Source organism: Stigmatopora nigra, chromosome 3 (assembly GCF_051989575.1).
Source record: "Stigmatopora nigra isolate UIUO_SnigA chromosome 3, RoL_Snig_1.1, whole genome shotgun sequence".
NCBI classification, from domain to species: domain Eukaryota; kingdom Metazoa; phylum Chordata; class Actinopteri; order Syngnathiformes; family Syngnathidae; genus Stigmatopora; species Stigmatopora nigra.
Genome location: NC_135510.1, coordinates 6614437 through 6641511, shown reverse-complemented (window position 1 = coordinate 6641511; position 27075 = coordinate 6614437). Strand labels below are relative to the sequence as shown.

Sequence of the window (27075 nt, the reverse complement as noted above, 5' to 3'; positions counted from 1 at the left end):
AAGAGAAACTGGCTATCGATGCTTGTTTTTTTCCAGACACATGGATATCAAAATCTGTTTAAAATGTGGAAATTAGAACCTGGAAGCGCCTTGCACTGAATTATCACATTTCAGTCCAATCAATGTTCAGAGAATTTGAAACCATATTGCCTGAGAGAGATGCCAATGAGTACACATTTATACCATGTTTTGAAGGTCAATGTGTGCGCATGCGCTTGTCAGGATCACATCAGCAGCGTACATGTGACTGGTCACATGATGTGACGTCTAAATGTAGTCGCCGAGTGTTGTTTCGATTCAGTGATTGGCAAAAGTAGTACGTAGTTGTTGTTGAGCAAAGTGCCGCACCTTACTTTCCTCAGATCATCTCGTGACAAACTAGCTGCAGGTAATTATAAATGTATATGTTTAATCAGGCCACATGATCATGCGAAGTTTACCGTTGGTCGAGTCAGTTTTCGTTTTAAATACCCGATGGACATTTTCTGTGTTTAAATTAAACGTGCAGTTGCTGTGATTGAAGGCGGCAGACGTACAATCCATTTTAACGTTTGAACGTCAATCACCGTCAATTTGATTAGTATAGAACATTACGCCAACAAAAATTATTTGAACTGGGAGAGGCTGACAGCAAAGCTATCTCTACTAGGTCGCATAAATATGTCATGATGTGTTTTAAGGATTGTATTATTGTTATTATTTAATCAAATATTTTTAAAATGAGTTTATCACTAGTAAGCGTGAAATCCATTTGCACTGGTATTCATCGTTGCACAACTTCCAAGGCAAATGGATTGAACGTCTTTCGCTGTCATTGGGCGCATTAACTGAATTCTCACATTCAATATAGAAACAGGCGTAAAGTTTGAGTTTGATGGGTTTGCTGGCCTTTTTGCAAAATTGGAGTGAAAAAACACCTTTGAAGAATAAATCAGATAAGAAGGAGGCAAAGTCTAATGTGGTGGCCTGGTGTTTTTTTTTTTAGCTGGAAACTTATTTCAGGTATGACACACAGAAACAGGAACCTCCAAGACGAGGTGGTTTATGTTGAATAAATGTCTAAGAAAGGTGACGTGCACAACCAGCGCTGCACGTCAACAACGCCTCCAAATTTCCATTTGAGGACGCAGTGCAGTTTTTTGTGGTTCATCTCACTAAAATTCCATGTGGTGACTATCGTTTGTGGTAGAGTCTTGACATTTAGTTTTTAAATGATAAAACTGGGTGCTTCTTGTTAGTTCTAAGCTAAAAAATTGAACTTAACTGTAAAAGCATTCAAATGATGGACATGGTACAGCGTGTGTTCCATGTGCCAACAGGTCTAAATACCTATGCATTTAGACCTGTTGGCACATGGTACAGCGTGTGTTCCATGTCCATCTTTATTCAGTCTAGATAGCAAAGTGAAACACATTTTTTTTTAACTATTGCATCCCAGAAAAAAATATTTGTAGGAGGTTGTTTTATATTTTTAAAAGGTCAAATATTGACATTCAACCTAATTTGGCTGATTTCAAAATCCAAATTGTTCCAGATCTTATTTGGCAACATTTTAAATAGCAGTCAATTGAATGCAGTAGTGCAGTCCAAATGTAGTGCTGTGTTGCCATATACATAGTACATAACATTATATAATCCTTAAATGCCCTTCTTGAATTTTCTGGAAGTGAATCCTGGCTAAGTATTCTTTATAGCAATGAAGTGAAATTAACCTGCGGTGTCGGGTCTGTGTTCACTTCTTCTTCTTCATTTCCTTATGACTTTTTAACAGTTCCTGATTACAAATCACTGTAAAATTTGGTTCATGTGTGCTTTTTTTGGGGGGGTGGGGGTATTAGTTGCCACAATACTAAACTTTTCCCTTCTTTAAGAGTAACAGCAATGCTACTTGCTTTAGGTAGCATATATATTTCATGATGTATTGTTTTATTTATTTATTTTCAAAAAATCAAATGTATTTGTTCTCAAACAAACTCAATCAAAATACATTGGGTATTTTTCATCATCAGTGGCGCTTAAAATGAGACAGCCTTCCCGGACATTACATTAGTGGACAGTACTTAAGTAGAACACAAGCCCCACTTGGCATTTTCCAATGGCTCTTTGTTCTGCTTGCTTCAAATTGAAGTGCACTTCAAATTGCACGGCTTGCAGATATTTGGATCCAATCAGAGTTAAAACATAGATAAAATGGGATTTTTTGAACGACGTCGGCCGTTGTTGAAGTGGGATCACAGAATGCATTTGACTTCTTACATGAGACTTTGTCAGAAATGACGATGGAGCAAAATATGTCAAGGTTAAACTTTTAAATGCGTATTTGATGTTCTTTTTAGGCAACATGTGGTGTGCACGCTTCATTTTATTGGCTGCTGGTTTGTCACTGAGCTGGGCCAAACCGAACATCCACCCACTGTCCTCAGAGATGGTTGACTTCATTAACAAGATAAACACTACCTGGAAGGTGAGCATTTTTGTTCCCTTTCTCTTTTTTTCCTCGTTATTTTTTATTTTTTACTGACATTCACTCACCAACCATATGTTCCTCTTTTGCAGGCCGCTCACAACTTTCGAAAGGACGATTTTGGTTATGTGAAAACCCTGTGCGGAACCTTTCTGATGGGACCCAAACTTCCTGAACTGTGAGTGTTATGTGAAGATGAGAGTCTTGGTCTGCTTAGTGCTATCATTACAAGTCAACTGAAAATATTTCCCTGGTTTGCAGGGTTCAGTACACTGGCGACGTGATGCTGCCAAAGAACTTTGACTCCAGGGAACAGTGGCCCAACTGCCCCACGTTGAAGGAGATCAGAGACCAGGGCTCCTGTGGTTCCTGTTGGGTAAAGAAGCAAAAACTATTTTTGATATTACTACATCCCCGGGTTACAATGTTCTCCACTTTTTCCAGGCATTCGGTGCGGCGGAGGCCATATCCGACCGCGTGTGCATCCACAGTAATGCCAAGGTCAGCGTCGAGATCTCGGCTCAGGATTTGCTGACTTGCTGTGATAGTTGTGGCATGGGGTAAGAGGACTGCTACATTTTTCTTTAACCTCATATAGACAAGAGTGGCAATTTAGTTAACCCTTTGAGTTTCCTCTTTGCGTTTAATATTTCTTCACTTTCTCTTAGATGTAACGGTGGCTACCCATCAACAGCCTGGGAATTCTGGACCAATACTGGACTGGTTTCCGGCGGTCTCTATAATTCCCACATCGGTAGGTCACACGCTGCAAACAAGGCGGAGGAGAGTCAATTTTGGATTCTAATGCCATCTTCCTGTGTATAGGTTGCCAGCCCTACAGCATCGCGCCCTGCGAGCACCACGTGAACGGTACCCGACCTCCCTGCAGTGGCGAGGGCGGCGACACACCCACGTGCCAGAAAATGTGTGAACCCGGCTACTCGCCCAGCTACTCGCAGGACAAGCATTTTGGTTAATCTTTTTCTCTTGCAAAAAATATTTCTGCAATATTCCCCCTTTTTGGCTTTGTACTGCCAAATCTGCAAAATCTCAAAAAAAAAACTGAAAAACTGTGGAAAAGCTGAAGCTATAAAAGCACATGGATAGATAATAGATAGAGATTTTTTTTTTTTATGTTTCAGGTAAAACGTCGTACAGCGTTCTGTCCGATGAAAAGCAGATTCAGACGGAGATTTACAAGAATGGTCCAGTAGAGGGAGCTTTCAGGGTCTATGCAGACTTTGTTCTCTACAAATCTGGTAAATGCATTGTTGCATCGTCTTCCTACACCTATGCTGAAATATAAAAATACTAAAATAATAAACAAATGGAAATCGCCCAACTTACAATTTCTAGTCAAACAATTTCACCTAATGTTCAAGTTTTTCATGGAATTTAATAGAAACACGGACCAACGTACTATGTTGGGGCTACACACCTCATTTGAATGTTTGTCATTAAATATCATTTTAAAACTTTATTTCTACGTGATCCCTATTGTTGTTTATATGTGACGGGCAACATTTTTACTTTTTTTTTACCATGTATCAGCCACTGATCTTTTTTTTTCTTGCAGGTGTGTATCAGCATGTGACTGGATCCATGCTGGGGGGACATGCCATCAAGATCCTTGGCTGGGGTGAAGAAGATGGCACCCCTTACTGGCTCTGTGCCAACTCCTGGAACGCTGACTGGGGTGATAATGGTCAGAGAACCTTCACTAATCCATTTCAACTGGCAAAAAAGTGCTTTGTTTTTATTCCAAACATCTGATTTGTTGTTTTTCCAGGGTTCTTCAAAATCTTGCGTGGGTCAAACCACTGTGGAATTGAGTCAGAAGTTGTGGCTGGTGTTCCCATGTAGAACCAAAGGTACGATGACATCAAATAGCAAAGTGCAGTTCAACTGCTATCGATTAAGCTCTTCATTTATTATTCCATTAAGTCTCCTTATTTTTCCTGCAGGTTTTTGAGTGCCCACTTTGTCGCTTACATGAGGGCAACTCTCCTCTTGCCTGCACTGAAATGAAAAGTTAAGTTTAAACTGCACAATTATTTTTTTCAATAGCAGCAGTTCAAGATAGAATGCGAGGTTATAAATGCTGGTTTGATTTTTAGAATGTCCCAACCACTGAATGTGCCTGAGGTGTCGTGTTCTTTTAGAAATGATTTTTTTTATTTGCACGGGTTTGACTGTTTAAAATGTCTATTTCACTTTCTTCACAGCTCAATTTTGCAATGTGCACTACAATTTGATAGGCTAGCCCAGGATCCTAAATGTGTTGATTGTTTTAATCATCACTGCTTTTATGTTAAACTCATAAGTGCTTTTAAATGTCATAAAATGAAAATCAGGAATTGGTCTTTGAAATTTGTCTGCAGTGAACAAAATCTTATTATGCAACTGTTAAAGTTCTGAATTAAAATATGTTTTTGTTATCGATAATTTGTGGTTCTTCTAGAGTAGTACTAATGTTTTCTGTTTAGTACAACAATGCAATCTGATGACACAGTCTACTTTGTCATGGGAACATAAAACACCAACTTTTCATCGATATATATAGATTTATTGAAAGAAAAATAACACGTTAAATAATACACGCTGCAGGCTACTCCACTTCCGCCTTGTTGTCAATATGACACGCCCCTACAGGGGGAGGATAAGGGTAGGCTCATTTTTACGCACTGCTCCATTATTTCTGCTATCAATGGAATCTAAAACAAGTAAAAGAACCGTTCACGAATGTTGGCTAGTTACACGTCGTTTTATTTGTATTTATTCCTAAACTAACGAACACGTATACGTAGCTTATTTCTCATTAGAGTACGTTCGGGACACCCCGTGACACAAAACAAACACCCCTGTCAGGCGCGCAGTTGGAACGTGCTAGTACAGTTCCTTCAAGTGAGCAGGTATACTTCAAGTACTAGCAAGCCAGTGGGTGCACGATGGAAGGTGGCGTCCGGACGTCGTGGATGAAATATGGCTCCGCAATCTCCTTATTTGCTGCTATTTTGGCCTTTTGGTTTCGCTCAACGGGCAACGAAGTGCTTGACGAGCGGTTGGATATCGTCTTATCGTCGCTGCTCCGTGCCGAAAGCAAAGTTGGAATGAATCAAATCGCTCGACCGAAGGTGGCAATCGGTAAGGACTAGCACGATTAACGCCATTCCGTGTCCATTGAAATGCTAAAACTTAAGTCATTTGACGACTGCAAATACTGCAAAAATGGCGTCTTGGTTGACTTTTTTTGCTCAATTAAAACTGCCATAGTAGTTGGATTGGGGGATTTGCTGTGGGAACTTGGCACCGACTCGAGTCGAGTGGCTTGAGCCAGTTTGACTTGAAAAGGTTTATAGGGCAAGTCACTGTTTTTAAAACCTCATTTGGATCAAAGGTTTATGGGGCAAGTCCCTTTTCAAAAAATCTCACTAATGCAGTGTAAGTATTCTGTAAAGGATTTAAGGAATGGAAGGAACTTATTGCTATTCGGTACAGGAGAAACTTGCAAACCAGAACCAGTAATTAGAGTCCTCCCCCTTTTGGCTTTGATAATTTTACACCTTTAGAATGTTTACAAGGCAGTGCTAAAACATTGTTTGCCTTTTGGTGACCTGATGGTGCACGATAAGACCTCAGATAACCACATTTTTTCTGAATTGAGCAGCTCAAAGTTGAACTGACATTTAGGTGTTGACATATTATCTTGTATCTTCTGCAACCTTTGCACGGTTACAGCCCCTTTAATAACAGTGACAACACATGTCAACGTAGCATCCTACTATGTTAAGATTGTTACACCCCGCTCGTCTAATCACCGGCCGTGTTACACAAACTGAACATTTGGCCCAATTTTCTTTTCTCCTGCAGGATTTGGAGGCTGCGTGGACCTTCTTGTGGACGGTGTGACGCTTCTCAACAAAATGGGCCTGTCGCCGGCCGACCAACCTCTGCATCACGACTACATCAAAAACGCAGAGGAGCTGTCCCAGAGCTTCGCCTACTTCTTTACTCCGGGGGCTGCAGCAGAGTAAGCAGCGAGGAAGTGTTGTTCGTTTGGAAACCGCCACGATGGAAATGTCAATGTGTTACAGCTAAAGGTTTGCTCTCACTCTGCCCAATCAAAATGATTGGACGCCTATCTCCATCAGTGATAGCCAACGAGTTAATATGACAAAAGAAGTACCAGACGAAACGCCATAATGCAAGAAAATGAGGTCAATAAGGTCATTTATTTTAAAAAAGAGAAAATATAAACAGGTAAAATGTTAAACTAAATGTATTTTTTCATCTATGAATGAAATTTCAATACAAAAAAAAAAGAACAAATGTTGCATAAAACATGAAAAAACTTGACTGGACAGTCTGGCAGTTCACTAATGGCCATTTTGGTGTCTTTGTCCTCCCTGCTAGGCGCTTTGTCCTAAACGAGACACTCTTCAGCGAACTGGTGGAAGTGTCCCGTGACCTACCCGGAAACAGATGGTCGATCGGCGGCAACGCTCCCGTCATGGCCGGCCGCATGGCCACGGAGGGATGCGATGTGTTGCTCGGGGGGAGCTTCAGCTCGGACTTTGTTGACGTCCTCTCGCGGCACATCACTGGTAATGACAGCACGCAAATTGCCAGCGAGTGAGAAACTCCCAAAACATTAGAATTCGTCATCAGTTGCAGGAAACGTCGTGGAAGAGCCAGACATTCATCTCATCTTGGAGTATCCATCTGGTGCCACGTGGGGGCAGTATTCTTCACGTAGAGCCAACAGGTATTTTGTGGGTGTTGAAGGAGGTCAAGTTTAGGAAGTTGGCAAAATTGTTGAGGACGCAAAATGAATTTTCCAAAGGCCTCTTACTGAAATTGTGGCCCCCAAATGTATTGATCCTATATTTGCCCATTTTCCGCCTTCCAGGTACATCGTCCACAGCGACGACCATAACCCTTACCTCGCATCCATGGAAGAGTTTTCCAAGAAGCTGAAAGACTTTAACCCAGACCTTCTGGTGGTGGGCGGCTTACAAATGATGGACAATTTTCCTTTCCAGTCAGGTGAGATGAATTCAATGACAATTATTTGTGAGAGTGTTGTTTGACGGCCCTCTCAATCGCACAGGCGAGCGTTCTGCTCTGCTTTCCCGTCTGTCCGAAGTGCTGTCCACGTCCTCCCCCGCCCTCGGCGTCCATTTTGAGATGGCCAGTTTTGTGGAAGAAAGCATCATGCAAGACCTTCTTCAATATGTTATCCCTCAAGTATGTCAAAGTTAAGGTTTTTTTGAAGCAAAAATTGGTTAAAAAAGAAGTTTCTCAACAACTGTTATGTTTTTCCAGGCAGACTCTTTAGGAATGAACGAACAGGAGCTTCCCAATCTGCTAAGCCTCCTCAAAGGCTCCAGCATCGCCGTTCTGTCCGACCCCAACCCTCGCGTAGCCACCGTTCTGGACCAAATGAGGGAGGTCTACCGCATGGTGAACCGTCGCCACAAAGACGCGGTGGCTCAAGGTAACGGCCGGACACGGAGCAGGCCGCTGACCCGCCTCCACGTGCACACCTTGGCCTTCCAAGCCATGATCGTGACCAGGGGCTCGCAGTGGAAGAACACCATGTCGGCCACGGCCAAGGCCTCACTCACGGCAAACCGTCACGTGTGCGGCTCCGACCACATCGACCCCAGCAAGGCTCGGCTCATCATGGACGATTCCTTCGCCGTCAGCCGACGGGAGGGCAGCGTGCGTATCCCTCTGCGGGAGAGCCGGCCCGTCAGCTGCTGGGACGAGGACGACTATCAGATCTGCGTGGCGCCCGTGCTCGTGTGCACCCACGTCTACCAGACGGCGGGTGGCGGCGACAACATCTCGGCCGCCGGCCTAGTGCTTCAAATCTAAAGCGGCGAGGGCATACCGCGGACAATAGACCACTCCTACGAATGACCCGACGAGATTCTGCTAAAGGTTTGGGTGAAATATGTGCTTTTTAATGCCCCTTTTAACAAAAAAAACCCATTGTTTTTAAGGCAAAAGAGGTGAGTTTCACGGCATAAGAAATGCCCTCCCTCTTCACAGTTGTGCCTCTGTCGATCATACTACTACCTCCAGGGTGGAAAAATCCCATTGCAGTGAGTACACGACAAAAAAAGGCCCACAATGCCATCTTTTACTTTGTGTGTAAAAGCGGCATTTGAGAAAATGAAAACAGTTTTTAAAACTATTTGCTGCCATTTTTGACAAGCAGCAAGTTTTCACTGCCAACTAATTATATGGATTTAATAATTTCAAAAGATAGTTACTTTTTGTTGATGTCAACTTTTTGACTAGCCGGTGCACTACATTTCATCCCAATGGCCTCCCGAAACGACCCGCCACATGATCGATCCCATTATATGTGAAAGTATAGACTGTTCCAAAATGTTGGATTCCATTTTATAGGCCAATCATTTTTACAATTTTCGTTGGTATGACCTCAAATTTTCACAGCTTGTGTAGAAACGTTTCAGGTTTTAACGTTTAGTATTTCTCTCTTCTCAGGTTAAGAAATGGCGTTCACTTCAAAAGAAAAGGCATTTGGCATGTTAGAGTCACCCAATACAGTGAAGAGTGTGTCCCTTCTTCACCAATTTTGCAAAGAAAGCACCGAATACGAAACAAATTAGGACTTGGCACCAAACAAAGGGCTGGAATGTGCTTTTCCACACTTTCGGTTCCAATACTCTTCTGAGGACCATGCAGGAGTCCTAATTTGTTTTGTAGTTGGTGCCTTTGCAAAATTTGTGAAGAAGATGGCATACTTCACTATGTGACCTGGTGGCTGAGTGCTTAGTGCGTCAGCCTCCCAGTGGGGACCTGGTTTCAAATCCAGGTCAGTTCACCTGTGTGGAGTTTACATGTTCCCTGCAAGGGGGACACCAAGAAATGAAGTTCTACTTATACAAAAAAAAAACTATTTTTTTTGTATAAGTAAAGGTTCATTTCAAAATCTTGGTGTCCTCCTCTAGAATCTATGTATTTAAAAGATCCCACTGCTTCTCACATGCTAAGCGAGCACTTTAACACTTGAGCTTATTCCCTTGTAAAATAAGAGCAGTTTCGTGAGGCCTTTGGAAGAGTGTTAAGTGTGGAAAGCCACATTCCAGAACATACTCTAACATGCCAAATGCCTTTTCGCTTGAAGGGAACAGCATTTCTTAACCTGAAAAGAAGAAAATGGCAAACGTTACACACAAAGAATTGAAAACTTTTTTACGCAAGCTGTGAACATTGAAGTCATTCCAATGCAAATTGTCAAAATGATTGGCCTATGAAATGGGGTCAAACATTTTGATTATCTAAAACCACACACACACATATAGTTCGAGACCACTATCAAATGCTGGATTTATATTAAATGTGTCTAATTGTATTCCATGTTTGTGTGTAAGGACCAAATTTAGCATAGAAGATCTCCAAGAACACTTAACTTCAGTTTTAATGTATTTTTAAGGGCAGAAATCGGCATGAATTCATACTGGTAGAACTGCTTACAAGCAAAACTCATTGTTTTTTTTTTTGCCATTTGTAATTTACATTCTTTCACTCTTCCATGCAACTTAAACTGTGATTAAATGCTGAAAACAATCTTTAGTTTTTTGTTTTTGCACTAGTCTACACTTCAGGGTCCATGATGAGATGGTTGAGTAAGTCTTTGCTGTAAATAAGGTTAGTCTCGTGGTCCGTAAGGGCCGTCAACATTTCATCCATCTCTTCCTGGGTGAAGACCTCACCTGATCCAAACCCCATTGAGAATGTCAAATTGAACCCAACCTTGTGCTAAATCTCCATCCCCATTACCTTCTTCCATCAAGTACTGCGACAGATCATCCGGGTCTAAGTAGCCCTTCTTTTCCTCATCGAGAACCTCGACACAGAATCGAGAAAAAACACTTTGAATTGGAATTTACAATCGTAAATGGCAACCGGCGCTTCTCACCTCAAACGCTTGAAGCAGAACATCCTCCGAGATGGGAGGAAACCTTCAACGCAGGCGTGCAAATAATTTACGGTCAATAACGTCCTCGCTACGACGACTCAAATCATCCTACTTGTGTTCCACTAAAATTCCAGTCATGGCCGGGAGGAAGCGGTCCAGATGGATGTATCCTGTTTGGTCTTCCTCCACCTGGTTGAAGAAGAACAAGCAAATTGTAGCAGATTACTTTTTTTCAGGCCTGAGTTTCCATCTCGCAAGCCGCAACGTCTGACCTCCGCTATGAAGTTGTGAAGATCCGCCTGAGTTGGAAAGCGACCCAGAGAATAAATGATGGTACCAATTTCACTGTTAAAAATCCAATCGCAACAATAACTTAACATTTGTTTCATCCTTCTAATGATTGTGTTTGAAATCTAGAAACAACTCACCGAACGTCCACCGTACCGTTGGCTTGGTAATCAAATGCTTCGAAGGCTGCTCGAATCTTTTTCTCAAGCTCTGAAAGGGAAAAAGAATGGATTAAAAAAAGAAGTCATTTGTAAGACACTTAGAAAGAAATGACTGAAGCAAGCCTACCTGCTGCATGTGCGCTGTCCGCCATGTTTGTTGTGAAATGGTTGCCTAGCAACCGTCGTGTTCCACGTGTTTCCCTCACAAAAAGATCCTTGGTGAATTCACAATGAAAGTAATCATGGTGGCTTTTATTTTGAAAGGGATAACAGTAGTGACCGTTAAAGCCCTCTCCCTTCCCGTGTGGAATGCTTTCTATACAATATTTAAATACAAATTAAATATTGGCTACTGAATGAATTGAAGTGTGGACAGTTTTCAATTTGCCGTGTGTGAAAACGGTTGGAATTCTTTTTGGGCCAGTCTTACTTTTTCTATTTTCCAATCAAAACTTGTTATTTAAAAAGAGACTTTGCCATCCAACAAAGTCTGTTGCGACAATATTTCCTCTCATGGTTGATCGTAAGATAACACTCGGGAAAGTTTAGATTTCCATGGGGTCTTCCTACCGGAGCCTTTGCTCCGCTGCAAAGCGTTCTGGGATTTGTTGTTCGTTGTATTCGTCGACACGCTGCACAGATTCTTCATGTGCTTCCCTCGCCTCTTGTGGTATTTCTTCAACATGTTCAGCTTTGGTCTCCTCTTCTGCTATTTCCAGGTCCGGCATCCTCTTCTCCAACGTCACCATTTGATCCTCGACAAGAATCTTGATGTCGTTGTCCTGAGTGGAGGAGAAAAAACAAGCAATATTACCCCAAAGGCTAACTTTCATGAGAGAAATGTACCTCGGATGGAGTTTTTGAAGGTGAAAGAAGCTCCGAAGGGGCCAACAGACCGTCGTGGTCAACATCCTGACTCTGCAGGAGGAAATCCACCAAGGACACCAGCTGAACACAAAATTGTTTGATGCAAATCTCTCTTTCTGAGCTGTTCTGTTACAAATTGTAAACATATCTTGCGACTTGATGTGTTCTTGAGGTATCTTTAACATGCAGTACATGTGTATATTTGGCCAAAATTTTCCATTGTCACCCTCAAAAACTATAGTAGTAAACAACTTTATCTCCTCACCGAGTCATTGGCCTTTTCCTCGGGGGCATTCTGGGAATTATAGTCGGACAATAACTTCATCATCTCCAAGCCGTCCAAGTGACCGCTGCGATCAAAGTCGTAGAGACCAAACAAGTAGAAGACCTCTAACCAAAGGTAAAAAAAAAACATTTAATTGAAATTGAGAATCATTTTTTCTCTGAACAAAATTGTCACATTTGTTTACCTTCATCCCGCGAATTGATTTTTACATCATCAGGTCTTATTAATTCAATATAACGCTGCAGCAACCTGGAATGCAAAAATTGTTAATTTGACTAGGCTTTGGGGGGATAAAAAAATTTACCGACAAGACTGAATATACTCATTGATGATTCTTACTTTTTTTTAAGCAAATAGCATTCGTGCCCATGTAATCTCACTAGTCACCTTTGTTCTTCCTCTCGAGAGCCAAAAGGGTTGGTAAGCACAGATGAATCAGACGGAGCTTTTTCGGGATCCTCTCTGTTAAAAAATAAAATAAATCAAGTAGATCAGTATACATTTTACACAAATGATTATACTAGATACAGCCTTACGATACATGTTTTTTTTTTTTTAAGAAAAAGGCTTCCTAAACATGGTCTTTTTTTATGAGCAAAGCCTTACGATACAGGGTCTTTAAAAAAGCCTTACTATACATTGTCTTTATTTTAACAACAAAAGACCCATTACAAAAATACAAGGTTATGTTTAACCAAAAAACCTTTCTATGCATTATCTTTTTATCCAATTTCGTCATACGCATTGCTGGGTATGATGACTATTAGGCTTTTTGTCAAGTAAATGGAAACGACAATGCCTATGTCTGATTTTCATTTCATTTTTTTTTTTTTTTTTTAACGAAAAAAGCCTTAGACGACTCTCAAAAAAGCCTAATGCTGCTACTGGTTGCGTTTTACCTTTGAGGTGCACCCTGGGAAGGATGAACTTGCAGGACCAGAAGGAGAAGAGCTGAGGGGAGCAGACTTCTCAGACAGGCACCCATGATCACACCGAGACTAAACAATGACAAAACATACAATGTTAGCTATCCTGTTTAACACACCCAACTTCCGCGTGAGCTGGTAGATATAGCCTCGCACAGCCTTGATGGAGTGAACCACATCTTGGATAAAAAAAACAAACAAAACACTACAGACATCCCTAATGATCTGACCACTGGTGACAGGGGAAAAAACGCCAAAGATCAAATAGTTAGCACTATAACATCAGGATAAAATGACACTCCCGACACAATTTATACTTGGAAAGATGCATGCATACCTGCCGTGCCAGTTGAAATGAGGACATGAGGAGGTAACGGTACGGCGCTGTTGCGTTCAAGTGCTGCCGGTAGCAGTCAGTCAGCTACTGCTGCTGGGACGTGAACGCGCTGCGTGGCGAGCTCTGCACTGCGCCGTGCGCGCGCCAAGTGAGAGTGTGGTCGGTACCGTTGGGTCCACGTGGAACATCGAGCGGCCACGTCTGCAGCAAAGTCGCGCTGCCTGGATTTGACGGTTCCGCCCAAAATCACTTAACCCTTAGTGTTGTTGCCTGCAAGTAGAATTTTGAAATGTGCTGTAAAAAGAATGGATCGATAATTGTAAATCAAATGAATACATTAATGGAAAAATACAAGTTTACCAAACAAAAATTGTTGAATGGTAAAAAATTAAAAATAATTTTAACAATGCAAATTAAAAAAAAGGCAAATTCGAAAAAAAACCCTGCAAAAACGTGAAAATAGGGGAATACTGGGAAAATATTTGCGCAGTAGTCCCCTGACTGTCGCTGTGACTCGCAAAATTTGAAAAAACGCAAAAGTCTCAAAAAACACCAAAAAAATGTGAAAACGAGGAATACCACAAAAATATTCCACAGTAGTCCCCTGACTTTCGCTGTGACCCGCAAAATTAGAAGAAAAAAAACGCAAAAAATGCAAAAAAAAACGTGAAAAATGGTGGAATACTGAACAAAATTTCTACTGTAGTCCCCCGACATTTGCTGTGACCTGCAAAATAAAAAAAAGCAAAAACGCGAAAAAACGTGAAAAATGGGGGAATACTGCAAAAAATTCCACAGTAGTCCCTCGACATTCGCTGTAATCTGCAAAATTCAAAAAACGCAAAATCAGCAAAGTGTCCAAAAAAACCCCGCTAAAAACCTAGAAAAAATGGGAGAACTATCAAAAACTGCAATGCGGTAGCCAAAACAAAAACATTTAGGCAGAGAATGGGCAGCAAAGAAGTAGAGGCCATTTTGCCAAAGGTCGCTGACCCTTGCGCACAACGTTGTTATTAAGCTAGCTCTATGTTTTAACAGATGTTACCTTCACGTACAATTTTGTTCCCGGCAGCAATGTCACGCAACTACGCCACACTGTTTGTTTTCAGCATAGCGCAAGTGCATTGGCGTGTACACTCACACACACACACACACACACACACGAGCGTAGGTCCCATTGGGAAGCCCCCCCACCTCCACGGAATTACATAACAAGGATTAACTTGCACTATTTTGTGGGCCCCAACATTTGAAGCCGTGACAGCTATTTTTAGGAGCGGAGCCGCTTTATAACGTCAACACACGATCGTACATATAATGCTTACATTAACAGCGATACGCAAAGCGGGGCCTCCCTTGACAACCCGTGTGCCCCCCCCCCTCCCCCCACATCAAAGCTTTGTTCGTGGAACTTTCTTTTTAAAGCCGTAGATGTTGGATGGAATTTTTATTATGAGCTTAGCAGTGACTTTTGTCTTTTGGAATAAAAATTCAGGGTTTGTTTTGCATTGTCAAGATTTGCGTTAGCTCCTTGGATTGTCCCTCTGCTGGTCATTATAAAGAATGCACGTTGACTTTCAACAAGTGGAATTGTTTCCAAATTCTAAAAGTTGAAAAAGTAGCAAGTGCTCACCTTGTGGAGTCACAGCACATTTACATTGAACATGTGTGTGCGTGTCACAGTGAGTTTCACGCTGAAATCTGCGCATTGACCCACGCGGCTCTATTTTGGGCTCTATCAATGGGCGTGTAATTAATGGTTGTGTGTTTACGGGAGCCAGTAGGAAGATTTCCAATGGTTTATAATTTTTCTTCATCAGCAAGAGGGTCAAGATGGATTCAAAATGAATTTTAGTGGACACGATCAGAATAGTATATGCATCATTAAATCAAATCAAATTGTTTGAGGCCGAGTATATTATGAATGAAAAGGATTATTTTGCATCAATAATGCTGTTATTTAAATGGATCAAGTTTCACCGATTTTACATGATCAAAAAAGTTAGGGTTAGATTTGTTGCATTTATCTATTATAATTATTTATGGGGAAATAAGAGGTTTGGGTTTGTTTACTAACTTTCAAAATAAAAGTAAAGTTATGGTTGTATTTGAAGCAGCATTCTTCATATATGTAATCTGATCACTGTGCAGGTCATCTAGCAGGTATTCATTCTTTTTCTCGCAAGGGTCACGGGGGGTGCTGGAGCCTATCTCACCCAAACTTCAAATAAGAAGGACCCATCTCGATCCCGGAACTAGGAGGCAGGAGTGTTGGAATGTAAACAAAAGACGAGCTTTAGGCTTTAAAATAGCAAAAAGTTTTCATTTTCCCCAGAAAAAACTATTCATAGGAAACATAGGAATGATCTCAGAAAGCTCATCTTGATATATTTGGACAAGAAATGGTGTCCAGAACATCAGAAAATGATGCAAAAGAAGGAAATATAATTTTCCTATCGTAAAATACCAATTGTGTGCACACCTATACTCTATGTGGTCCCACACAAGTGTGGGTGTGTACTTCTCCAACCATCTTTCTCCTCCTCCCGCTCCTCCCTCCGCTTTATCCCATCCCTCCTTGGCTCGGAGAGCGCAGAGGAGCAGCGTGCACCCCGGGGAGCAAAACAGGAGCACCGTTGCTCGGCACACGTGGAGCTCCCACCGGCGCCCCGCTCCCGCTGGCGGAGGAGCGAGCACCGAGACCGGGAGTCGGGAGAACAGACAAAAAAAAAAAAAGAAAAAAGAAAAGGAGAGCCTCGACATCGGCGGGAGACCAGGGGAGGAAAGATTTACTCGGAAGCAGCGAGGGCCTCGGATGAGGAGGAGAAGAGGAGCGCCGAGGGCTTTGGCTGGGCTTTACCCACAAGTGAGTAGCACTTTGGAACTTCTTTTTGCATCTAACTTGGATTTTTGGGAGGGTGTTTAGTATAGCTGAAATGTGCCTTTGGGGTAAAGATAAAGTGGGTGAGGAGATTGTGAATTGTATCCAATGGTGTTTGGATGATTATTATTGCAAATGGATCATGCAAGATAGGCGTTTGTTGTATACGACGCACAGAATGAACCAGCGTAATATTATTTCCACTCGTGCTGGAAAGTTCAAAAGAAAAGCTGGTGCAATGTCATTCTCATCTGATGGTGAATTGATCAACCTTCAAATCAATTATTTTCTTCTTTTAACCTTTTAGCAAGCGGTTAGTAGAACAAATGTTAATATTGTGGCCAACATGACCCAAAATTTGCTGCTCGCATTTGTGGACGCCGTAGGACTCAATTCTTATTATATATATTTCTCCTTTTTTTTTTGTTAAAAATACAAAACCATTACTGTATTTTTAACAGTATTTGAGTGTATGATAATGTAAATGAATAAAATCATAATTAATCCAAAACGGACAAGAGTAGAGTTGAATTCCTCCCCTAAATTTCAGACTACTTCTTAATGGCTGTCAATGTTCATGTTTGATGCGAGAAAAATGTCACTGTTAAGCCTCCCTGTCAAAACATATTGGACTTTTAGCCCCGTTAATTGCAGCCAACAAGTGAAATAAGCCCCCCTCGGGTTAAGAGCCACCATAACAATTATATTCCCTACTTTACAGCAGCGGTCGGTCCCCAACCTTTTTCTCGCGGACGGGCAATTTGGGGCTGGGGTCCTTCCTCGGTGCACCAACGACACCCACAATGGAAAAAAACAACCAAGTCTCAAGTATAAAAGCAATTATTTGTTATTATCACTATTATTATTATAACAACATCCCTCATTTCAAGTAGGAGGGAGAGATTGAAAACGTTAACACAGTGTTCCCTCGGTTATCGCGGTTAATGGGGACCGGGACCACCCGCGATAAGTGAATTTTCGCAAAGTAGGGATTCCCCTTCAAAAATGCTTAATTTGAATTTGATTCCAAAAAAATATATATATATTTTTTTTTTAAATAAAAAAAAAAATACCCCCCTGTATACAGTACGCCATATATAATACAGGTAGAGAGAGTGAAATTCATGTTATGACAAAAAAACTGTAAAAAAACGTTAATATTTAATATTTTATACTCTGATGGAGCGGCAGTAGGTAGGGGTTGGGGACCACTGCTGTAGACTAAAACATTCCATTTTAATGAAGACTTCTATGCAACTGTATTCAAAAGTTGTTTAAGGTATATGGCAAGCTATCTATTGTGACATTCATCTCTTTTAAAAGAATGTTGTCTTTCTTGTGCACGTACTCTGTTCGGTTGTTTACTTAAAAGGCCGCTCGCTGTCTTTGATTTATTTATAAAGACTTCTAAAATTAACAACTACAAGGGAGGGGAGGTGAGACGGGGTGTCAAAACACAATTGCAAGCAATCTTATTTTTTCTTTTTGTGTGTTTTTTGACCCGTTTTTCCCTCCCTCACTCCCTGGTGACAGTGGCAGCTCCAGACTTACTGGACCCTAAAACGGCCACTCACAACAGTAAGCCACGCCTCTCCTTCTCCACAAAGTCTATCACGCTGACTCGGCGAGAGGAGAGCGAGGTGACACGCCACCGTCAAAATAGTCATCTTAGCGCTTAGCCATCGGGCCTCACCTTCCTCCCGCTGACCGCTTGAAGTATTGCAGGTGGTGGCCACCGTGATGAAAAGGAAGACGGTGACCGCCATCTTTCTACTGGTGGTCCTCTACTTGGTGGTGGGAGCGGTCGTCTTCAGGTCTCTGGAACAACCTCATGAGAGGTAAAGGAAACACAAACATAAACATACAAACACAATGTGATGTCACAGCATGGACAAACTAGAAGCAGCACTTTTTGGCTTGGAGGGAGAATTTTTTTTTTGGAACAAAGTATTTGGAATTGTGCTGTAAAGCTGGTGGCCTCGAATCCAATTTAGCTGGTCCTTTCCGCTCGACTCTTTCTGGAAGAGCTTTTGAGGGCTGATCTGTGCTGACGAGTGCTTATTGCTTGAACGCCGCTGTACCATTTCACACCAGTAAATTCTTTTATCACGCTCTGCTACTTTATGACTTTCTTTTCAATGCATTCTCCTGAATTTTGTGCTGCGCTTCAGTTACAAATCACATGAACTGAAAGTTCAGGGAGCAACTACTCTCATGACTTTTTGCTCTTAGCAACTGTATAATACTTCCATTCAGGAATTATTATTATTTTTTTTTTAAATGTATTTATCCTGACATGGCTGTCATTTCACTGCTTTGAAGGCACCGGATGTCAATGACGTTGAAACGTGTGTCTTCCCAGTAAAAATGAATAGGACATCTATCACCATCAGTTGTATGCAATTAGTTAAATTCAATGAAAACTGTTACTTGGGGGCGGTAACTACAAAGTATTCCTGTATTTATTTAATTTTAAATTTTGTGATCTAACATTTATTTAGATCATAATAATTTCTTGTTTGAAACTTTATATAAAACACAACAATGATGAATAATGTAAATTATATATACATAAAAACATGAAGTTTTACTGATATATAGATATATATGACCAGCAGTAGTCACTTACTCTAGAGAGGTTAAAGGTCAACTTTTAAAACCTGTTAACTGACCTCTGTTGCTAGAAAATGTAATCACTTTGGTGTAAACTCAAAAAATAATGGTAAAAAAAATAGCCGCAAAAAGTACACCTTGTATAGCATTACAATCATCTACAGAAAAATTAACCACAGACTGTAAAACAACTATATTTTAGCCTTTTTCCCCCCAATTACAATCAACTGTAAAAAGTTGTTAGATATATGAAGCACACGTCTCTTTAGCAAACAAAAGAAATGCTGAGATAATTGGATTTGCTAACCAAAAGCCAACACTTCTAATTGCATCTATGGAAATGAGTTCAGGGGAAGAGTCGTGACAAAATGTGTGGCCGTCATTTTCCGTCAGTGCTCAGCGCTTGGCCATCGTGACTCAGAAGCTGGACTTTATGGCCAATCACGCCTGCGTCAACCACAGCCAGTTGGAGGATCTGGTTAAGGTAAGACGGCCGCTTGGTTGCATAAATATACACCACCTCTCAATATCACGGCAGCATTTTCAGCACCTTGGACAGCACCTTACGTGATCTTAATATGGACTATCTTAGACCGGCCATTTACTGTGTTTAAATTAGGACTGTAGCGATAGATCGATCTCGATAAACATTGATTGGCTGAGAGATCATTCCCTTAAATAAAAAAAAATCTATATAAATGCAAAAAAATATATTAGTTTTTTTTTTTTAAATCACGAACCAAGGTCAAACATACTGTAAAATAAAAATAGTAAAATGGAGAACAACAGGATGAATAGGCACCTGTTAATGTAAAATCGACGTATAAGAAGACGCAGGCCCAGCAAAACTATGAATTAAAGTACAACTTCTAGTCCGGAAAATACGGTATAGAGTATAAATGATGCAAGGTGTTTCCATGTATAGGTACTTACAAGTGCTGAGGACAAGCCGTTTTGCCGCTGTTTGGCCTCCATTTTGGAATTCCAATCAGTTTTGCAGTTAGAACTTTAAACTGTAGAACAAAACAGAACAAACATTAAAAACCAGTGAATTTTAAGAGACACCTGACATGCTTATATTGTCAAAGAAAATGGCAAGGAGTGCCCGGCCGGTCGGTCTCACCGCTTATCTTTCTCGCTCCAGCAAGTGGTGTTGGCCATCCGTTCGGGAGTCAACCCGGCGGGAACACTGGCCAATCCCAGCAGCCTTTGGGACCTGAGCTCGGCCTTCTTCTTCGCCGGCACTGTCATCACAACCATCGGTAAGGGCCATGCGGACACGTACAAAAAGACAATTAACCTTTGCTGTTTCACGTGTATTACAAGTTATGCATGAGATTTCACGTATTGAACCGTTGCCGTGTAAGCGTTCGCCCAATAAGAGCTTACGTAACAAAACACGAGACGTTGAGGACGCTTCTTTTGCCATCGATTTGACATCTGCTTCCTGCAAGTAATCCAACTAGTGCACGCTGTTGCTCTCAAGACGCTTACTCTTGTGCACGTGTGTGCGTATATACGGCATTCTTTTACTCCCTTCCTTGATGCTTTGTCATCCCTCGCTATTCTCTCCGAACTGCCTTTCAGCAGCCAATCGCAATACAATTAATAGATTAGCAGTACAATGGAGTTGTGTTATACATCAACTAGATGGAGCGGATGTGTTTTTTTCCACAAAAGACATCATCCACTTGACTTAAACTGAGAGAATCGGCTGCGAATGCTCACGTTTCAGTGCCATTGTAAACATCTAATCACTGCCAGCCCTTCTAGTCCCAACGGATTGGACGTTAGTAGCAGTGGCACACGAGTTCAAAGCGTGCCCTACGACGGGTTAAACATGGGTATCCCGCCGTATGTGCCATCCACTTTTAATTGAGGGCCCTTTTCTGGCAGGCTTTGGCAACATTTCCCCTCACACGGAAGGTGGGAGAATCTTTTGCATCGTTTACGCACTGCTGGGCATCCCTTTGTTTGGCATCCTGCTGGCGGGCGTGGGTGACCAGCTGGGCACCATCTTTGGCAAGATTATCGCCAGAGTGGAGAAGATGTTTGTGGTGAGTGGAGATGAATGTGCAAGCAAGCAAGCAAGCAAGCGGGTCTAAATGAGGCGTGTTTATTCATTTACGCAAAAGCCATTTGAACAGAAATCCTGTCACGTGAGCTCCTAATTACGAGGTGACCAATTGAAGCCGAGCGTGTCACAGGGTACAAGTTTTCCTTCAGAGACTATGCTGTCTGCTAACTAGGGATACCCAAATTAATTGAAAAAAAATCCTAAAAAAAAACATAGGGCAAAATGACATTTCCTTCATTTTTACATTTTGATTGTTTTTTTTCTTCTAATTTTAACGTTTTAATCCATTTCCATTTTCAAAAACCACAAATAGGTGTATTTTTAAGGTATTATAATTTTTTAAAATATGTATCATATTTGGTTTTTATTCTATTACATTTTTTTCAAATTTAATCACTTAAAAAGAACATTTACAATGTTTAATTATTTGTAAAATTCAAAACTAAAAGAGTAATAGATTTAATATTGTGATATTCCACAAATATTTATTTTAAATAATATATTTTTAAATGAAATGAAAGAAGTGCACATAAAATATACTCGGATTTATGCCATTTACGATCATGCACTAAGAACTAAGAAGGCATTAACATTTTGTATTATCAAGAAAACAAAGGGCGGACCACCTGGAAGGGGGGGGGGGACCCTCGGGCCTCAAATTTCACGTGTGACATTGTTGAGACAAGTTGCGCAATCCCGAAGCTTCACTTTGGATGAGTCCACAAAATAGCTCCCAATCAATCACTTAAAGGGCTTTCAGTTTTGTTGGCTATGTTAGAGGGCTCCCGGGGGAGCGCACGGTGATGACAATGGCTGTCAACGGGGACAAAAGTTACTATTAAGTTATTATGCCACCTCAAAGCGTAATGGCTTTAAGACCAGATCGCCGGGGACGCCAACTCGGAGGCGCAAGTGCTCCCGGGGGGTCTTTGGGAGGTCACGTTGTGGCTTTTGTCTGTATTTTCAGCTTGATTTTGTTTCGTTTTAGACACACGAGTCACTTAATCAGATGATGTAATAAGACGACTGTGTCAGAACTATGCTAGAGCAACTATATTAACCCTTAACTCTAAAAATAACTCAAAATCGAATTTTGCCTTGATATTCATACTTGATATACACGTGTTTGATTTTTTATTCATGGTCTTAATCACCATAATTAGTCAATTATTTCTGAGGCGGCGCAACGGTGTGGATAACCTAAATCAAGGATGTCAAAGTGATGTTCCGGGGGCCAAATCTGGCCCGCTGCATTATTTTGTGTGGCCCGGGAAAGTAAATCTTCAGTGGCGACTTTCTGTTTTAGGATCAAATTAAAATGATAGATATAGATGTATACTAAATTTCCAGATTTTTCCCCTTTTAAATCAATAATTGTAATTTTTTAAATCCATTTTTCTGTGTTTTTAGTTCAAAAATCATTTTGTAAAATCTAAAAATATATTTAAAAAAGCTAAACTAAACATTGTGTTACAGCTATAAAAAATCTGAATATTCAGGGCTTTTAATCCAGTTCTTTTAATCCATTTATAAAATTTAAAAAAAATCTAAATATTATATCTAAAATGGTCTGGCCCACATGAAATCGAATTGACGTTAAAGCGGCCCGCGAACTAACCTGAGTCCGACACCCCTGCTAAATAGTCCTGCTGATAGAATGTATGAAGAACGTCAACAACGCAAACTGACCTCCCGTTTGTTCCCGATCAGCACCGGGACATCAGCCAGACCAAGATCCGGGTCATTTCCACGTTGCTCTTCGTGCTTTTCGGCTGCCTGCTATTCGTGGCGCTCCCGGCGGCCATCTTTCAACACATCGAGGGCTGGTCGGCTCTGGAGTCGCTCTACTTTGTGGTCATCACTTTAACCACCATCGGCTTTGGGGACTTTGTGGCCGGTGAGACCATTTCCTGGAGTGGGAATAATATTTGCGGGGATTAAAAGGCGTGTCAATAAGATTGCTTGACCTGTACTTTCAGGAGGCGCCGAAATCGAGTACTTGGATTACTACAAACCAGTCGTGTGGTTTTGGATTCTGGTGGGACTGGCCTATTTTGCAGCCATTCTCAGCATGATTGGAGATTGGTTAAGAGTCATCTCCAGGAGGACCAAAGAAGAGGTTTGTTCCAGTTATTATTACCTTTACCTAAATACAAGATGTATTTTTATTTTATTGGCTATCTTAGATACGAAACAAAGAAATTTGAATTTTTTGACTTCAGCTGGCCAAGGAAAATGCATTTGTGGGCGGGCTCTGAGTTTGAAACCTGCAATTGACAATGTTATGTAATAAAATATGCAGCAAAGCAAAGGATGTCTTGGTCATGTCCAAGTTCGGCGCCATGTGAGCACGCTAGACATTTATCAGCCTCTTAACTTGGTTTCAATGATGCAACTGTTCTGTGATCCAATAGACTTTACGCAACCTAAAGATACTTGTAGGTTATTATTGTGAGTTTCTCCAGAGAGCACCAGCATAAATAAACGGTTTTTATTAGCGGTTGTATTTGTGCTGCACCAAGTCCTTTAAAACAGCCTAAGCTTTTTCCAAGCAAGTATTTAGTCATTAAAAATTAATGTACTAAAAATAGGAGTGATCCTAATTTGTGGTTTTCCGATTATCGCGGCCACGTCTGGTCTAAATTATCCGCAAAATTTGAGGGATTACTGTATGTTCTTCCATTATAATCCAAGGAAAATCTTCCAGGTGAAAAAAATGTAATTTCCAAAACACAATACGCTACGTTTTAAATCTCTGACTCGAGCTAACGAATCCCCTATCCACAGGTGGGGGAGATTCGGGCCCACGCGGCCGAGTGGACGGCCAGCGTTTCGGCAGAATTAAAGGAAACCCGCCGACGAGTCAGCGTGGAAATCTACGATAAATTCCAGCGAGCCGCTTCCATTAAACGTAAACTGTCCTCCGAACTGGGATTTAGCCCTACCCAGGAATACGTGCCGCCCCGGAGGGCCTTGCCGGCCAATCACGGCGAGAGGGAAAAGGGCGAAAAAGAGGTGGGGCTACCAGGTTTGACATCGCAGATGACGCGAAACTGCGGATTGTTCATGAACGGTTTGGACCTTGAACGAGGCGACATGGCCGCTCTTGAACACATTAAATGAAAAAAAAAAAGACTTTGCAGACATGCGTGTCCCGCTGGAAAATATGACCGAGTTCCTTAAAATGGTGGATAATGACATCCGCTCTACAGAATTGCAGCTTTTTGGGGACACTTCCTTCAAACGTATTCTTTAGTTCTCAAACTTCTGGACCTTCTTTATAATCTTGTAGCCACTTTAACATGATTACCTCAAGTAGTTGACCCCTAAGTGCCAGAGAACTGAAAGTTGCCCCAATAAAATCAATAGAAAGTACTTTTAAAGAAGAAGAAGAAGAAAAAATCTCGTGGGCCTCCGAGCGACAACCCACGGGCCACCAGAGGTCCGGGTACCGCAGTTTGAGAACCACTGCTTTCCGTCTAAAACAACAGCTGTTGATAGTTTGTGTAAAGACAAATGATCATGGAGGAGCTTCAGATATTTTGGGACACTGCAATAACAGGGGAGTATTTTTGATAGATTTGTTTGGCATCAGTTTGTCACTAACAAATGATGGAGGCCGCCATCGTCAATTGTAAAGATGGAGCTTTGAATGCGGTCAACAGTAAAGAACAACGACGTTAATGATCCTTAGGATTTTGTTCCTGTTCTCAAACTTATGACTAATATTCATCTGAACTCTCAGGTGAGGAGAAAGAGGGACGACGGCGCCACATGTACCAGGCAAAAGGGGGGAGTTTAAGTTAAGGGTCGCAGTGCCTTAAAATGATTCATTTGACGGAAATGTCAAGCACAACAAGCCTCCCAAGTTGAACCACAAAATGATGCTTTTATTGCTCTTTTGAGCCACTTCTTCCCGCCTTCCATAACAGAATCTAGAGAGAGAGAAAAAACTTTTGTTTTGAGATTAACATCTAACTCTTGTTTTACATTTAGTTTTTCAGACTGTATTCTCAGTTGGGTTTGGGTTTGGGTTGGTCACAGGCCTCCCAATCATAATGCAAATATCAACAAGTGTTGACAAGTTTAAGGTTTGTCCCCATGTGGACTTCCCCGTCCTGACCCGGTTTTGTGCTCAAATTTGTGAGTGCAAACACGCAAATAAAAAGGAGATTAACTCCTCCTCCTCCAGCTCCTCATCCTCCTGCAGTCAAAAATGCACTTTTTCCCCCAACATAAGCACGTTTCAACCTGATCCTGTTGTCGCGGCTGTGTAGTCCATCCCTTTATTATTATTATTATTATTATTATTATTATTAAAGCTCTGATTTACAGTTGACATGAATTTCATTGTGCAATGCTACTCGACAAAGTCATTTTACTAACAAAAAATATTATAAATGTTAATTTTGTTTATCACTGTACCAAATAGTATTAAAGCAGAACTTAAAATGTAAAAAAAATGGGAAAACAATTGGAACCTTATTAGAATAACATTTTATTTAGCCAAGATTTTTATTTAAGATGTATAAATTCTAAAATGTACTTGCGCATTTGTACACATAATACTCTTTTGTACATGCCGAGTTATGATGGTGCTATGGTGCAAAAATGTACACACTTGCGCACATGACCAAAAGTTAAAGCTAATTAATATACATCTTCATGTTCCATTGTTAAAGTTGCATGAATGCTAAAGAATTTTTTTAAAGTTTTCATAAAATACAGTTTATACAATAATTCCAACCCAGATCAGAATATATGATTGTCTTAGTAACACATTGCATTGCTTTTGATTTGTGATTATGGCAATCGTGCTTCAGTTGCAGTGCAAAAAATTGAAACCAATGCTTCAAATCCATATTTTTCTGCCACACGTGCCCAAAATGCTTTTTACGAACATTGAATGAATTTTGTGTATTTTTCTACACTGCATGTGATCTTTTGTTTGTAGTGTATTTCTACTCCTGATGAAAAGCAGATGAATGTCTTTTTAGAGTGCAAATATGTGTTTGTACGCGACATGTGTAAAAATAAAATAAATTAAACTCTGACCTATCTTTAACGGTCCGGTGAAATGCTCTCGGTGATGCTGCTGAAGTGGATTCATTCGCTGAAAAAAACAAAAAGATTTAAACTATTAAAAAAGAAATATTCACAACCACAAAAAACATTATAGAAATTCAGTTTACTGTAAAACAAAAAGATTTAAACAATTAAAAAAGAAATATTCACAACCACCAATGCATTATACAAATTAAGTTTATTTATTTATTTGTTTCAGTTTATTTATTTATTCGTTTTTTTTTGTGTCCGTCCAACACTGGCCTCACAAATCAATTTGTTTGCAAGCACAAAAACTGCAAAAATCAAAGATGATGTAAAAGTTTAACTAGGCTAAATGCTGAGTCAGCTATTTTCCTGAAACTTTCCTGGAGAAATAAAAAGCTCCAGTCTGTCAGGAAGAATGGCTCAATCGCTGCGTGTGTAATTGTTTGCCTTCCCCTGTCAATTTGAATTAATAATATTAACGACCATATTTGTATTCACGCTATGCAAGAGACCTCAGAAAATCGAGAAATGTCGTCAAATATTGGGATAACTTGGCAGAACAATAAATAAACAAATAAATACATATATTTCGTAAAAGATGCAATTGAATATTTGTGGCGATTGCCTACTCACAAAGTCATTCTTTCACCAGATTCTCTTGTTGATTTGACCTCCATTGAAGGACCAAAATCTGGCGACGTGGTCGTTTTTGTGGATTTTTCGCCCCCGTCTTGTGGATCGTTAGCGTCAAAGTTCCAACTCCAATTAACACGGAGAAAGCTTCGTTAACGAGACATAAATGTAGTTATTTGTCATGAAACTACTAGATATTTTGTCATTCATACGAGCAAAAGACGAACGCTGTTTCAGCAGATGGAAGTTGCGTCATCATGACGCGCAGGCACACCTGCGACTTAACTTAATTTACTCATTGACAGTAAGAAAGAACTTTTTTTTTAAAGAAACGCTTTTTTTTTTTACATCGACCAAACATCTAAAATATTGTATTCCCACTCATTAAACATATAAACAACCTCAATATCACGTTCATGTCATTTCATAAACAATTGTCTGCCATTGACATCAATAGACGTCCAATCCATTTCCACTCAATCGACACATGGCTTTTCAGGAAAGTGATGGACATTCAGACATGTAATTGGACA

The 27075-nt window shown here is 40.7% G+C and overlaps 5 protein-coding genes and 1 long non-coding RNA gene across 11 annotated transcripts; 3 read left to right on the top strand and 3 right to left on the bottom strand.

Moving 5' to 3' along the window:
• The first annotated feature begins 221 nt into the window (after positions 1–221).
• ctsba (cathepsin Ba) lies at positions 222–4909 on the top strand. The gene is made up of 11 exons (XM_077713801.1): positions 222–388; positions 2337–2464; positions 2557–2642; positions 2726–2840; positions 2909–3024; positions 3133–3218; positions 3290–3436; positions 3607–3723; positions 4041–4169; positions 4254–4335; positions 4429–4909. Exons 2-10 carry the CDS (start codon positions 2342–2344, stop codon positions 4325–4327), a joined length of 993 nt encoding a protein of 330 aa, XP_077569927.1. The 5' UTR covers positions 222–388; positions 2337–2341; the 3' UTR covers positions 4328–4335; positions 4429–4909.
• A 291-nt stretch (positions 4910–5200) lies between these two features.
• On the top strand, positions 5201–9436 carry adpgk2 (ADP-dependent glucokinase 2). Its single transcript, XM_077713045.1, has 7 exons — positions 5201–5608; positions 6335–6494; positions 6878–7068; positions 7133–7229; positions 7374–7510; positions 7575–7711; positions 7790–9436. The coding sequence occupies exons 1-7, from the start codon at positions 5413–5415 to the stop codon at positions 8342–8344; spliced, it is 1473 nt and encodes a 490-aa protein (XP_077569171.1). The 5' UTR covers positions 5201–5412; the 3' UTR covers positions 8345–9436.
• Positions 9437–9902: 466 nt separating this feature from the next.
• Positions 9903–11145, bottom strand: drc8 (dynein regulatory complex subunit 8). The gene is made up of 7 exons (XM_077713054.1): positions 10998–11145; positions 10850–10919; positions 10694–10766; positions 10534–10610; positions 10422–10464; positions 10283–10349; positions 9903–10215 (listed from the first exon to the last, which is right to left on the bottom strand). The coding sequence occupies exons 1-7, from the start codon at positions 11020–11022 to the stop codon at positions 10097–10099; spliced, it is 474 nt and encodes a 157-aa protein (XP_077569180.1). The 5' UTR covers positions 11023–11145; the 3' UTR covers positions 9903–10096.
• Positions 11102–19792, bottom strand: cgref1 (cell growth regulator with EF-hand domain 1). 5 transcript variants are annotated; one of them, XM_077713049.1, is made up of 9 exons: positions 19714–19792; positions 17861–17995; positions 13287–13556; positions 12923–13021; positions 12411–12485; positions 12208–12272; positions 12003–12127; positions 11717–11818; positions 11102–11652 (listed from the first exon to the last, which is right to left on the bottom strand). In XM_077713049.1, the coding sequence occupies exons 4-9, from the start codon at positions 13006–13008 to the stop codon at positions 11437–11439; spliced, it is 669 nt and encodes a 222-aa protein (XP_077569175.1). In that variant the 5' UTR covers positions 13009–13021; positions 13287–13556; positions 17861–17995; positions 19714–19792; the 3' UTR covers positions 11102–11436. The 5 variants fall into 5 exon arrangements, with proteins under 5 accessions (XP_077569175.1, XP_077569174.1, XP_077569177.1 ...); XM_077713048.1 differs by lacking the exon at positions 19714–19792 and having other exon boundaries at positions 17861–18156; XM_077713051.1 differs by lacking the exon at positions 19714–19792 and having other exon boundaries at positions 11717–11788; positions 17861–18156.
• On the top strand, positions 15892–25870 carry LOC144194172 (potassium channel subfamily K member 2-like). Of its 2 annotated transcripts, none has more exons than XM_077713046.1 (9): positions 15892–16152; positions 17701–17807; positions 17893–18005; positions 19174–19264; positions 19925–20042; positions 20677–20837; positions 22568–22754; positions 22837–22976; positions 23645–25870. In XM_077713046.1, coding segments are annotated over exons 1-9 (1254 nt in total). In that variant the 5' UTR covers positions 15892–16151; the 3' UTR covers positions 23981–25870. The 2 variants fall into 2 exon arrangements, with proteins under 2 accessions (XP_077569172.1, XP_077569173.1); XM_077713047.1 differs by having other exon boundaries at positions 17885–18005.
• LOC144194176 (uncharacterized) lies at positions 19900–26783 on the bottom strand. Its single transcript, XR_013325849.1, has 4 exons — positions 26543–26783; positions 25913–25970; positions 22547–22767; positions 19900–20024 (listed from the first exon to the last, which is right to left on the bottom strand). It is a non-coding gene; the product is annotated as an uncharacterized LOC144194176 (long non-coding RNA).
• Positions 26784–27075: the final 292 nt, after the last annotated feature.